The 13,925-nt window shown below is 38.1% G+C and overlaps 2 protein-coding genes across 2 annotated transcripts in view; both read right to left on the bottom strand.

The window, feature by feature from the left end:
• The window catches only part of LOC134670023 (von Willebrand factor A domain-containing protein 8), an 87,083-nt gene extending 82,317 nt beyond the window's left edge, over nt 1-4,766 (bottom strand). The window contains exons 1-5 of the mRNA XM_063527691.1: nt 4,418-4,766; nt 3,761-3,884; nt 2,166-2,301; nt 1,085-1,252; nt 357-521 (exon numbers count right to left, since the gene is read on the bottom strand). Of these exons, the coding sequence (XP_063383761.1) occupies nt 357-521; nt 1,085-1,252; nt 2,166-2,301; nt 3,761-3,884; nt 4,418-4,601 (777 nt within the window). The 5' untranslated portion in view covers nt 4,602-4,766. The remainder of the gene's footprint in view (nt 1-356; nt 522-1,084; nt 1,253-2,165; nt 2,302-3,760; nt 3,885-4,417) is intronic.
• Nucleotides 4,767-5,334: 568 nt separating this feature from the next.
• On the bottom strand, nt 5,335-13,147 carry LOC134669998 (zinc finger protein 569-like). The gene is made up of 10 exons (XM_063527645.1): nt 12,661-13,147; nt 11,151-12,414; nt 10,749-10,967; nt 10,054-10,220; nt 9,486-9,645; nt 8,749-8,942; nt 8,162-8,262; nt 7,733-7,846; nt 7,284-7,438; nt 5,335-6,400 (listed from the first exon to the last, which is right to left on the bottom strand). Exons 1-10 carry the CDS (start codon nt 13,023-13,025, stop codon nt 5,951-5,953), a joined length of 3,189 nt encoding a protein of 1,062 aa, XP_063383715.1. The 5' UTR covers nt 13,026-13,147; the 3' UTR covers nt 5,335-5,950.
• Nucleotides 13,148-13,925: the final 778 nt, after the last annotated feature.

Here is a 13,925-nt window from a genome sequence, read left to right as displayed (position 1 = left end):
CAATATTATTGCAGCGCTATGCGATGTAAGCGCCGGCCGCCATAAGGTATCTTTTGCAGTGGAACGTCACATATAGTCTTTACTAATACTAATGTAATGTATCATTATAATAATATAATGTATCATTTGTAAATAGTTACTATTAAGTAGTATTAAGATAATTGCAATGCCCTAACGGGGTATCATGTACCTACTTTTCACAATGTTTTATACCATCCTCTGTAATGAACATGGTCGCAATAAATATATGAATACTTTGCGAGTAATACTGATTTTAACAGAGCAAACAAGATATCTGTAATAGAATTAGAAGCGTAGTAAGATATTCTAATTCTACAAGAGTCCAAGAAACTCACCCCAAAACCGATGGTGACGACGTCCCTCGCTTGGAACCGCGAGCGTAGCGGAGGGTCCAAAGGCTGCCCGCTGTACCGCGGCACTGGCAGGCCTAGTGCGATCACGCGGAAGTTCTCATCGACTCGGACTAGGCGCCATTTTGATAATTCTTCTTCCCCATGTTCCTAGAAGAAGAAAAGATTATTATGGGTAATTTGGTACAAAGTGTGTCTGACTAGGCACTTGCTAGGCACATTGTCACAACACTAATCGCAACCTGGAGTTGCAAGCTTCCATAGTACCGTAGTCACCGTAGGCAAGGCTGTGTAAGCCACGGTGACCGCTTACCATCAGGTGGGCCCCGCGGGCCGTATGGTTGTATGTCAGGCAACTCGGGCAATACAAATAGTGGTATAAAAAAAGTCAAATCGACTAATTGTCAAATGACCAAAAAATTCAAGTAGACTTTCTTACATTGGTATACGAACAAAGTACATATGTACAATCCTTAGATAGTTAAGATACTTTATAGAATAAATACATTGTGGGATACCTACTGAAGTAAAGCCACTATTTCTTTATTTTCGACAGATCTGAAGGGCCTTTTTTTTTAATCATTTATTTGTTTAGGGACTTTCAATCTTAAGACTACGCCCAGTCCCTTAAACTAAATTACAATAATCTAAGGCCTGACAGTATACTGACTAATATAATTATACACAAATGAATATATCTCTTTATAACTTACTTTTAATAACTTGTCATATCTGGCGGCGGGCACCAAAAACCTGCCATCCTCGAGGTGCATCTCCCTGTTCTCCAACAAGTTGTTCAGCACTGGCAACACATTGCGCTCTGCCTTCTCTATGCCTTCGAGTACTAGCACGCGACCTTCGATTGCTGCGCGGACGGCGCTCTGTGAATTAAATAAATTTATTATGGGACACTCGCAGCGGGCCCGAACTGGAGAAGAGTGGCCCACGACAGACCTCAATGGAAAGAGCTAGAGGAGGCCTTGACCAAGCGGCACCTTGAGATTAGAGGTATACTTACTCTAACTCAGAACAAAGGGGCTAGATAGATAGATCGATTATGGGACACTGATACACAAATCGAATTACCTTCACAGTAAGGTTAAATAAGGCTTATGTTGTAGGTACTAGACGACGGCGATAGATAAATACTTAAATACATAGAAAATATTCATAATTAAGGAACAAAAAAAACACTCTTTTACTTCATAGGCAGGGTCACTACCGACTAGGAGATTTGTAAATATAATGGTTATTTAATGGGTAATCAGATACGAACAAAAAATTACAGAAACTATAACAGTTACAGCCTGGCAAAAAAGAGTAGAAATTAAAAAGTGGCAGCACTGTAGTGTCTTCCCGTTCTCTTATATATGTCGGCGGCCGATCGTAAGATCAGGCATATCGTGAAATTCCTAGGCATATCGTGAAACGTGAAAATCTTTGATTCGTTCCCTGAGCCGACGGAGCCCCGCGTATGATTTTTAATCGGTGATCAGTAGTAGAAAAATATTGATATCTGGCCCAAATTAGACTGATCGTGTATATGTCGGCGGCCGATCGTAAGATCAGGCAGATCGTAATATTCCTGTGTAATGTATTGACCGTAGTTACATTATACCAATAAATAGGTAGGATAGGTTCGTAGGTTGCTTCAGATGCCCGAAGGGCAAACTGCCCAGAAATAGAATCTATAAGAATAGCTATGAAGAGAAATATTTATTTATTTTAGTTTTGTCATGGATTCATATTTGTACAAATAAATTCCAAGTCTATACGAGTGTGTAGGAATAGTACCTGATCAAAGTACTTAGCGGTTGACTGTTGAATTTCTCTTCTCTGCTTCAAGTCCGCCTCCGTGGTGTCTCGAGAAAGTGCCACATATTCAAGCTCTCTTTGAGTGAGCTCCAAATATTGGAGGGCTACTTTTCTCCTGCAAACATAAATGCTAGTAAGTTATAGCTTCAGTGGCGGATTTGTCCTAAGACCCAGTAGGCCCGGGCCTAGGGCGGCAAAAAATTAAGCGCGGAAAAAAATTAGGGGCGGCAAATTGCGACAAAAAATTCGCATATAATAACAAGCAATAGGCTTAAAATGTAGAATATGATGGGTGCTGAGAAAGAGGCGGCTAAAGGGCCTGGGGCCTAGGGCGGCAAAGACTGCAAATCCGCCATATAGCTTGACAAATTTGAACGTGACACTCCCATGACCCGCGGGCGACGGGGGACGGGCGACAGCGGGGGCGATATTGTAGTGTGCGGGCGGCGGGGCCGGCAGTCAGGAGTCAGGCAAGAAAGAATTTGTCAAGCTACAATGTAGATTTTTTGTCTAATGATCAAAGGTCGGACAGGGTGAGCTATTTACCTTATAATTTGACATGTATTACGTCATATTATAAAGCAAATAGCTCACCCCCGCCGACCTCTGCTAATGATATAAGCATAAACATAAGTAGGTAGTGAGTTTGTTACATAATTTCGTGTCTCAATATTATCGTGTATCAATATTAGCACGAGCGGTTAAACAACAACTTTGCCCCCTTGTAAAACAAATAACTATTATCTCTCATAGTATTGATAAATGCTAATAAAACAAAGTTATAAAGATAATATTTACTACCACAAGCATTGTATTACCTCTGTCCATATCTAAATTCTTTTACTGTTGCTACACAAGAGATAAGTATATTTTCTACCATTTACCTCTGTAAGTAAATACTTAGATTACTTGTAAACATATAATTATATTGACAAATATTGTAAAACAAACCTGCCTTTTTGAGTTTCTGCCTTTTTACAGATATATTCACAAATAAGTGATTAAAGCAAATAAATTACATGTGTTTATTTTTTTTATTTGTTTAAATATAAAAAAACTGTTGTAATAAACTATTGCCACTAAAGGATCTGCAGCTAACTTCAATAGTCAAGTTACACGGCCAGAATCGATTTTTAAGATACGTCATAATAGATCTAAAAACGATATGGGTTAGATAAGTGACGTTTCTTCAAACAAAAACGTCACTTTTGACACTGACACATCTAATCCATATCGTTTCTAGATCTATTAATTGACGTATCTGTCGTATCTTAAAGTTAAAAGTTGGCCGGACATTAATTGCAATTGACTATTAACCATTACAAATTGAACCGTAAACAGTAATGGACGGTTACAGTTGATGGTTACAGTGGATGGGTACTGGTTAATGGTCGAAAATGGTCAATTGCATTAACGTTCCCGGCACCCTTCAAATCAAGAGTGAACAGGCACCTTCTGGGCGAGCTCGCTTCATCGTAGGCCACGTCTACGCCTCGGCTAGTCTGGCCATGAGTAAGCCCATTCATAATAATAAAAAAAAACACTGCAGTTCCAGCAAAGTACTCAATACTCACCGACCAGGTCCTGGTCTTCCCAACAGGAACATGTCCTGTCCCAGGGAATCTTTCTGCATCATCCATCTTAGGTTTCTCAAGCTGCTCTGAGACAAATACTTCAATTCAGAGTTCTCCACCGCCACTGAAATATAATAATAAATACAGACTACAGAATAAGGGGGTTATTCATAAAACTTTATTAGCCTGATTTAGTTAAATTATGTTTTATCCCTTTCTTACAAATACATAAGTCAAAATTACAGATAAGGTCAAACAATTATTAGCTAATTGAGGTTTATAGCGCGTTTATGAATCTTGCATCATACTAGAAGCAATGACCGAATGCCGGTATATTTTTCATACAACCGGTGTTCAATTTCGGTATCACGGTTGTTTTAATCTAATAAATCATGATGCTTACCTAAATACTATTCTATAATATCAAAGAAATATTGTGAATGCTATGAGATATTTTGATTTTTAGTTATATCGGTAACAGTCCCTGACTAGAAACTCATAAGGTTTATCGTAATCAAAGATTTTAAGTATAATATGTATAAGGCAAATCATATACGTACAATATCTGGCACTTAAAGGGTAGAAATTTAAAAAGTTTAATGAACTTTACGAAACTTTTATAGGTTATAACAACAAGGAAATTAACTATCAACTTACGATATTTCCTGGGTACATATTCGATCTTCTTAGGAGTTTTAATCTCCTTACTAACATCTCCAATAGTAACTTTTCCTTCACTAGAATAGGCTCGGACAGGATTTGCACTTAAAATCGCATTTCGACCGCTCAAAATACGAATCAAAACATCAATTCGCCTAACAGTTACTGCAGGATTGTACATGGTTATTTTAAAAAGATACCAACACAATCAAATAGACTGATATTTATTTGTATTACGCTACGCCATGGCAGCAGAGAATGGACTTTTTTAATATAAATATTAAATATAAATCGCCATAAAAAATCTGCAAGTCCAAAGTCTCTAAGTAGGTCACGTCACTTCGAAGTGACATTGTTGACATTTCACAGCTGATTGGAAAACTGTTCCGTACATTGTTTTTCACGCCAGAAAGTTTATAAAAATATTTATATGTTGGCACACCCACTTTGTCAGTAGAAAAGGCGGCAAATTTAATAAGTGGGAGCGCAGTAATTTGAATTTCCATAGAAAATTATACTTGGTCAAGCAGATTTTGTCAGTAGAAAAAGGCGGCAATTTTGAAAAATGTAGGCGCAAAAGGATATCGGCCCATAGAAAATTTGAATTTCGAGCCTTTTTCTACTGAAGATTTGCTTGACCATCTATAGTTTTTCGTTCCTTTTTCTACTGGCAATTTGGGTATAGGTATTTGGAGGAGGAAGGCGAAATTTTTCATACAGGTTGTTTTTCAATATATGTCCATAGTCTGCATGACGAATGGTTGTATTTTCAATACGATTTTATTGGCTTTTCTGACGACAGTGAAATTGTAGCTCCGTATTCAGCCTTTATGTATCAACGACCACGTCGACCACACAAACAAGGGATGTACAGATGGGTGTGGTTAATTGTATAGTTTTAATAAAACCAGTAATTATAATGTAAAGGATGATATAATGTTGCTCCTATATCTATAATACTATCACTAAACCAAATCAACACATCAAATATTCAGACAAATATTGAGACTACAAAATCCTATTAGAACTACGAACACATCCATTTTCATCCACATATTACACTTCTAAATGTAAAATAAAAAAATGCATCTTATCAAAATTATAAACTAGGTTGGTTTAACAAAGATAATATATCTGTTTATTTTATAAAGTAACACTAGTAATATTTGAGATATAATGCTTTAAATAAATGTAATCCAAAATATACAGTACAACAATAATATATCAACAACATTGATCACTACACCTTATAAAACAAAGTCCCCCGCCGCGTCTGTTTGTATCTAGTATCTACTCAAAAACTACTGAACGGATTTTCATGCGGTTTTCATTGATCAATAGAGTGATTTTTGAGGAAGGTTTAGGGTTAGTACTTTGGGGCCCTTTTATTCAGTGGGCCCCTATAGGTGTATAATTTGTTAACCCGTGCGAACCCTGGGCACCGCTAGTTATACTTAAGTCTTAAACTTATACCGTACTAACCGACTTCAGAGAAAGGAGGAGGTTATACATAATACCGATATATTTTATTTACTCTGATGCTTCATCCATCGGCTCAATTTTAACGCTAACAAAATCCGTTGGCTCCAATTCATCTGAATCTTTCTTCTCAGTTTTTATAATCACTGTACTTATTTCTTCCGTCACATTTTCATTTTCATCATCATCAGAATCTTTACCATCATTATCATCTTCATCATTCGTGTCATCATTATCATCATCATCATTATTCGTGTTCTGACCAGTTAATTTATCAGTTAGTGTAACAAAATCACCCAATAGTATATCATTCATAGTTTTCTTAGGTGGTCCGAATATTTTGGTCATAGCTTCGGCGTCTAGGCCCAGATTGCAGTCGCGTGGGTCTATTCGTTTGAAGTATTCTTTGATGTTTATTTCTGTGCCCTTGAGGCCGTGGCGTTTTCTGAGGTGCTTGACGACTGACCGCTTCACGGCGTAGGATTTTGGGCAGCATTTACACTGGAAGTAAAATATAAGATAAAAGGAGCCCCACTTAAATCTTTATTTTATTCTGTTTTTAGTATTTGTTGTTATAGCGGCAACAGAAATACATCATCTGTGAAAATTTCAACTGTGTAGCTATCACGGTTCGTGAGATACAGCCTGGTGACAGACAGACAGACGGACGGACGGACGGACAGCGAAGTCTTAGTAATAGGGTCCCGTTTTACCCTTTGGGTACGGAACCCTAAAAAAGAAAGTAAGTTTAAAATAAGTACTATGGCGAAATGGTGATACACTTCGCCCTGGCTTCATACATTTTTAACCCCTTACCGCATACAGAGCCATATATGGCGGATATCATATTCAACTCCATTGACAACATGACAACTGATAAAGTTCAAATTTATACAAATATTTTTTATTACATGCAGTAAGTGGTAAGTCTAAATGATGTAGAATTGTAGACCATGAACAAAAGTTTGCCAAACATCTATATAAACATCAGTCTGCATTTCTAAATCTTTGAACGCCACGCCTAACGTGTGCGGCGCGTCAACATACCTCGTAGGAATGCACGAAGGTTAATTTTGGGCTGTAGCCGAGCTCGTCAGTTGATATCTTTGGCTGTCAAAAGGTTAAACTTTACGGTCCAGTTGCACCAACCACATTTGACAGACTGATCAACGCGCGCCACTATGAAACTTTCCATACATAAAAAATTAGCGGACTCTTTAACGATACCTACAAACAGTTTGGGGCAACCAACCCTAAATTGATCATTAAAACAAAATAACGGCCATAGAATCTATAGTCACGCGGTGTATGTGAGAAGCGTGTCGCTTTGTGTAAACTCTATGCAGAGGCAACGAGTATAAGAGTCAGATTCGAGTATCCTTACCCGGAAAGTGTTAAGGCCACTGTGTGTGACCACGTGGTGCCGCAAACCCGCCATGCTGGTCAAGTTCTTGTCACAGAGCGGGCAAGGGAATGAAGTACTAGTATGTGAAGTGCGGAGGTGACGTAGCATGTAACGCTCATCTTGGTATTTCCTTTCTGTAATAAAAAAGTACGATCTCAGTGACGCTCGAGCGGGGCTTACAAGGGAGATTCGGCGCGGCGTCCATGTTAAACAAATGTAAACGTATGCGAGCAGTCTCACTCGCTATTCAAATCCGTTGGAATCTCGACTCGACACTGCACACCCCCTTTGAATTGAGCCTTTAATTTATTAAACCATTTTGGAAACGGCCTTGGTAAGCGTCGCAGTAGGGCAAGTGATGCTGAAATATGTAGTGCTTCTGGTTTTATACTTGCCATTGCAAAATCAAATTTTTAAATAAATCTTACCACAAAGAGGGCACTGAACCGCTCCTTTCTTCTTGGCCTCGTGTATTTTCATGTGCTCGCGTAAGGAACAAGCGCTAGTGAATAGTTTCGAACAGATCGTACACGTTTCCAAGTCTGTAATAAATCATGTATGTTTTTAAGGTTTTATTTTAATTGATACCATTGTGTTGTCAATATGAGTCATACATTATGGCTCCTCTGCACGATGGGCCAACGCCACTCCAAGGGACGCAGCCATGCGGTAGAATGAGATAGCAATATCACTTGCTCCCTCTAACGCATAAATGCGTCCCTTGGACTGGCCGGCGTTGGCCCATCGTGTAGAGGAGCCATTACATTTCAATATAATTTTGGTAACGCAATGGAATTAATAATATCGAACAAATTTGATATTCACTCTTATATTATTTTATTATAATTAGCACTTACTTTCTCCAGTATGTTTTCGTATGTGATATGTGAGCTTAGATTTCTGAACGAAAGTCTGTCCACAGTAAATACAAGCGTATGACGTCTCCTTGGAATGTGTCCTGTAATAGACAAAATCATATCGTCGGGTGACAAGCAAAATTCACTAACTAACACCATTGAAATTATTGGACAATAAACCGTGTACAAGTGTAATAAAGTGCATTGTTACGTAAATTTTTTGATAGTACTTAGTGACTTTTGCTTGTCACCCGACGATATGTGGCTTTCCATCACAGAAGGGTCCTTATTCCTTATGCTTCAAACGCAATAAATAAATTCCAACAGGGCTTATAGTTCGTTTTTTTAGCATTAGAAAAAAGGTAAACAATCGTGATGTGTCTTTTAATAGAAAAACACGTTTTAAAAATAAGTCACGGCAAACATGTAACAATGATGAATCTAATACGATCATTTATATTCTTCTGCTTTCATAAGTAATAGTTACTGATTTTTAAAATGCGTTATTCAATAAAAATACATGTCGAGATCGATTACCTTCTTTCTAATGCTAAAAAAACGAACTATAGTAGAAGGTATCGTCCTACCTAGAGTGCGAGTTGCAAGCCCCCTTATCAGAGAACGTTCTAGGGCAATGTTGGCACGCGTACGGTCTCTCCCCTGTATGTCTCCGTTCGTGTCGGAGCATGTTCGAACGTTGCACGAATCGCATGGGGCAGTAGGAGCAGGCGTGGCGGGGGCCTTCGTGGATTTGCAGGTGCTCGCGGAACGAGTCACGTTTCTGAAACAGTTTTATATTAAGTTGCAATTTTTATCAGTTTATTAAACTAATTGTTAATGGGATCCGTAATAAAATGCATATAAATATTCCAGTTAAAATATTTCTTGGTATGTTAAATTCATGAACTATGGCTGACGCAAAAAGCCATTACAGAAAACTGCAACTAAGATCGGTTGATACATTTTGGGAACCGAAGCATAAAAATAGACTGGAGAATATAAATGGTAAAAAGGAGTGGTCCTAGAAATGAGCCTTGGGGCACTCCATGCACAGTAGGAAAAGAACTAAAGACTGATACTTAACATTTCCGTTGTGTAGTTCGACAAATTGAGGGCGTCCAGTTAAGTAAATTCTAAACGTATTCAGATGAAGTACGTGAAAGTCGTAAAATACTAGCTTTGGCTATAAAATCATTGTGTTGACAGTATCAAAGGCTTTGGAGAAATCTAGCAGTACTAGCATTACGATGGTTATCCGTGTCATCGTCCAATTGTAATCCCTATTGCTAAGAGATAAGGTCCGAAATTGTAGCTGTATATTTACCGCGAAAACTTTAGAGCAGTAGGTGCAAGTAAAGCTCTGCTTGATGGGGGAATGTTCTTGCTTGTGCATGTATAGAGATGACTTGTATTGGAACGATTTGCCACATTCTGCGCATTCGAATGGATGACGGCCGGGATGACGGATCAGGTAGTGGAGTTTTCTGAGGACAAATATTTTATTTGTTAATATCTCGGGCGTTTAGAACGCCTAATGTCTCTGGACACATTTTTGAGTGTCTTTACAATTTGATAATCAGAATACATCAGGTATTTATTACCTTCCCCTATTCAGTTTTAACTTTACTTGCTTTCTCAATAATGCTCTGTCGAAAACGCCGACACAAATTCTTTCAAGGTTTGCACTGGTTGTCAATATTAGTCAGGCACCTTTACTAGCCAAGACATCATCAAATTCGTCAACGTGTCCAAAGAAATCATGGGAACAAAAACGAGTTGAAAAGTGATGATGATGATTTTTTTTTTGTTGTTCATCATTTATCTTTTTAGAAAATTATCATTTATCTTTGCAGAAAAATGTGTCGTGTGTGTATGAGTCGAGTTTAGCTCACCTCTCATCCAGCGTATGCATGACCTCCCTACATAGTTTGCACTTAAACTTGCCCGGGCCATGGACCTGCGCCATATGGGCGCCGAGGGCGCGAGTGCTAACGAAGTCGCGCTCGCAAATGGTGCAGGTGGCGGGGCGCTGCGGCCGCGCTGTGGGGTCGTGGACAGACTGTGGATGGAAACAAAGGCGAGTTTCGTTTAGCAAGTAGTTTAGAATCCTCACAATAATAAGACAGTACTAAAGTAAGACGTAAGTTGTATCATGGTGGTAGCTGGTTGCTAAAACAGCACATTAAAAGATAGATGCATTCTTTTAGGACGCGGTGTAGACGCTTATTATATTATTTTAGCATATAGCTTTAACAGAAGAGGTATGTAATGTACCTATGTCTCTATGTGCGAAGAACAATTAGACCATTTGGAAAACTACTGGAGGGTTGTAGATACTTTGAGCGCGCTGTTTATCTGTTAAGGGGCCCACTGATTAACAGTCAGTCGGCCTGTTAGTTAGAACAAAATTTTGACAGTTCCGAACAACTGACATGCCGATACCGTCCGGCGGACTGTTAATCAGTGGGTCCCTTTACTGCTAATACTAAATAAAATAATAGTATTCTTTACATTTTGACTGCAAGTGCGATAGAGCATTAAAACGCATTGCCCCATGTAATTATATATTGTAATTTAATAAACTTACCCTCAAATGAAATTTAAACGACTTTCTATGGCTCAGCGGACGATACTGACAAGAATCCAATGAACAGAAGATTTTCCGTGCATCGGGATGTTTCTCTTCAAAATGCGTTCGCATCTCTTCAATGCTGGGACGGACGATGCAGCACACGCTGCACTTTAGCATGTAAGTCGGGGAGTTGGGGGTGTTGTGTTTTTCCATGTAGTGGTGAATGTAGAAAACCTGCAAGGTGATAGAATTTTGTAGATGTAGTGGACTTTTGAGATGTTTCTGAACAGAACTGTCTGATAGTAAGGGATAAGAAGAAGAACAATGGTACTAATAGTACCATTCTTCTTCTTCTACCTTAGTACCGTACTATGGTACATGATAGTATTGAAAAATTAAATTATTTATATTTGATACCTTATCACTGAATGTTTCCGAGCAATCCTCGCATTTGTAAAACTGATCTGTATACTGATTGAAATGTGTGCGAACTTCATGCGTCTCTCTATCAGTCTCATTCCAGAACAGAGTCGAACAATACTTGCATTTGAACCCCAAATGCGGACTAAAACAGTTGTCAAAGTCCATAACCTCCCAGTGTTCATTTAGATGTTTCCTTGTATCTTCTCTATTGTCAAATTCTTTGTCACAAAACTGACAGATCCACAGATCCTCAAAATCACCTAGCTCCTCAGTCACATGGCTATCCAACTCACTCTGACTTTCAAACGTAGCTGTACACACCCTACATGAAAATATTGGTGCTACCTTCATAAAATGATTTTTAATCATGTGAGTCATAAAAGCCTGCATATTATCATACTTATTCTTGCATAGAGAGCAGTTTAGATCACATGGAAGATCAGGTTTGGCCGTAGCATAGTCTATATCAGAAACTTCAGGAACCAAATTGGAGTTTATATCATTTAAAGTTCGGTTTACATACTCAAAGTAGCATTTTTGTAAGATTATTAGCTCTGTTAATGTAATATCAAAGTCTTCATCACCTTTATAGACATTTCCAATATCATTCTCATCTCTGACTTTTTTTACCTTTTCTTTAGGCTTTTCTTCACTAAGTTCTGTTTCCTCAGTTTCACTAATAGCTTCCTGTTTTATTTCTGGTATGAGCACTTTAAGTAGATCTTCTGACTCATTGTCACTATCATCTTCATTGATGTTTTCATCATTCTTTTTCTGTAAATCCACATAACCAACTCTGCTCTGATCTTTAAGTTGGTCATCAATGAACTGCGGACTAACATCAGCACCGCTGATAACAAACGGTAGATCTCTACCAGAGAGTATGCTACTTAGACATTTAAGAGTGTAATGATGATAGCCCATGTAATGATTAAAGAACATTGTGCATAGATTATTTGATTTAGAGCACAGTAAGCAAAGGAATTTATTACTGCCTTCATACTCAAATTCCCAGAGTGTGTCCTCATCTTTACAAGACAAGTTTGAGACACTGTGCTTCTGTATCAAGTGTGTATTGTACTGGTCATCATCGGGTACTCGGAAATGGCACAGTCGGCAGTGGACGAGGTGGTGTTCCACACTGAAGTGCTGACGGAGCTCGGGTTCGGTATCAAAGTTCTTTACACACTGGGAGCAGGGCCAGGGTACATGAAATTTGAGGTGGGCGTGCCAGGCTTCTCTGTCTGGTACCAAATATCTGTAAATTCAGACATAACAATTATTAAAAAAAAAAACTAAGGCTATTATAAAAACAACTTATTATATGTATATTTCTGTTCACAGATACAAACTATAAAATTTTTGGAGTATTTAATAATACTCCATAATGATCTAATGATCCTGTTGAAGTAAAAGTTAAAATATGTTATCCCATTAAGGGCTTGTTGAGAAAATCTTAACCAATATGGGTAAGACAAGACACATCAATTGTCATATCACTTACCTGCATATGCCACAATAGTCTTTCTTATGATTCAATACATAGTGTAAAATCATTTTGCCTCTATTTATAAACCAATCCGGGCAAAGCAAACAACTGTATGGTCCAGTAGGATTGAGGTCTTTTAAATATAACCAGACATCCATCGGCCTTTCCACGACCGGTGGGGTGATCACAGCCTTCAAAGCACGATTGATTTTTATTGTCATGGCATTCATTTTCTTTTGAGGAAAAGTTTTCTTCTTCTTTTTCTTGGCCGGTTCATCTTTGCAAAGTTCAATTGTAACTTCGGAATATTTATCCGGATTTAGCTTTTTTGCAGCCGCTATACTGGCGAGTGGCTCATCATCGGACTCGTCTGAAGCCATGGCTTAAGTTGAAAAGTTAACTTGTGACGGAAAACGTAGGTAAACTACAATAAACACAAACAAGTACAGTAGATTTCATGTAGATTTTATCTTGGATTTCCTTTAATTTTAATCTCTATACTGCTCTATACTATACATACGCCGCAAGCCCCCTACTCTGTCTGTTCTCTTTCACGGCGCAGCAACTAGTATCATTTCTCTCTCCTTGCTCTTTTAAAAATGCCGTTTGTCAAAAAAGGACAACCATACTGTTGACAAGATGGACTTCAAATCCAAGTGGCCCCTTTTTAGGCGACCCAGGTTGTACATGTGTGCGTAAAAACGTATATGTTTGCTCTTTTAGGGATGTAAAAAGTCGATTTTAATCATGTTATATATCGATAAACGCTACACAGCGGAACGAAATAGCGATTAATTGAAGCTTCAATATCTTCGTTAAACATAAGCATAATTGAAATGCTAATGGATAATGAATATATTATGATGTAATAAAATATATCAATTATTGCGGACCACCTATTTTAGTAGGTATTTATGTATTTTAATTAAATATCTGAACTTTCCCTTCGTTCTCTCCTGGGGCGTGACTATAAAATTGTGATCTGATAACCACAATAAAGAATAAAAGCGTTTTTGTTCATTTTAGGTATAGTTAAACCATTGAAGTAAAATTAAAATTGTAAGAAATGTCGATAGTTTATCGATATGACTTTATCGACATCGCTACAGCAAAGTGGGTCGCTTTGTTAATCGTACACTAAACAAAAAGTGGTCCCACTGACAGCTCGCTTGGAGGGCATCTGTATATATTATTATATCTATGATACGCCGTCAAATTGACGTGTTGACATTTGTAGGGTTGCATCTCAAAAAAAAAATATCGATATTACCAAAGCCGGT

The sequence above is a fragment of the Cydia fagiglandana genome, chromosome 13, assembly GCF_963556715.1.
Source record: "Cydia fagiglandana chromosome 13, ilCydFagi1.1, whole genome shotgun sequence".
In the NCBI taxonomy this organism is placed as follows: domain Eukaryota; kingdom Metazoa; phylum Arthropoda; class Insecta; order Lepidoptera; family Tortricidae; genus Cydia; species Cydia fagiglandana.
The sequence above is the reverse complement of the archived record's forward strand: the minus strand, read 5'-3'. Positions and strand labels throughout refer to the sequence as shown.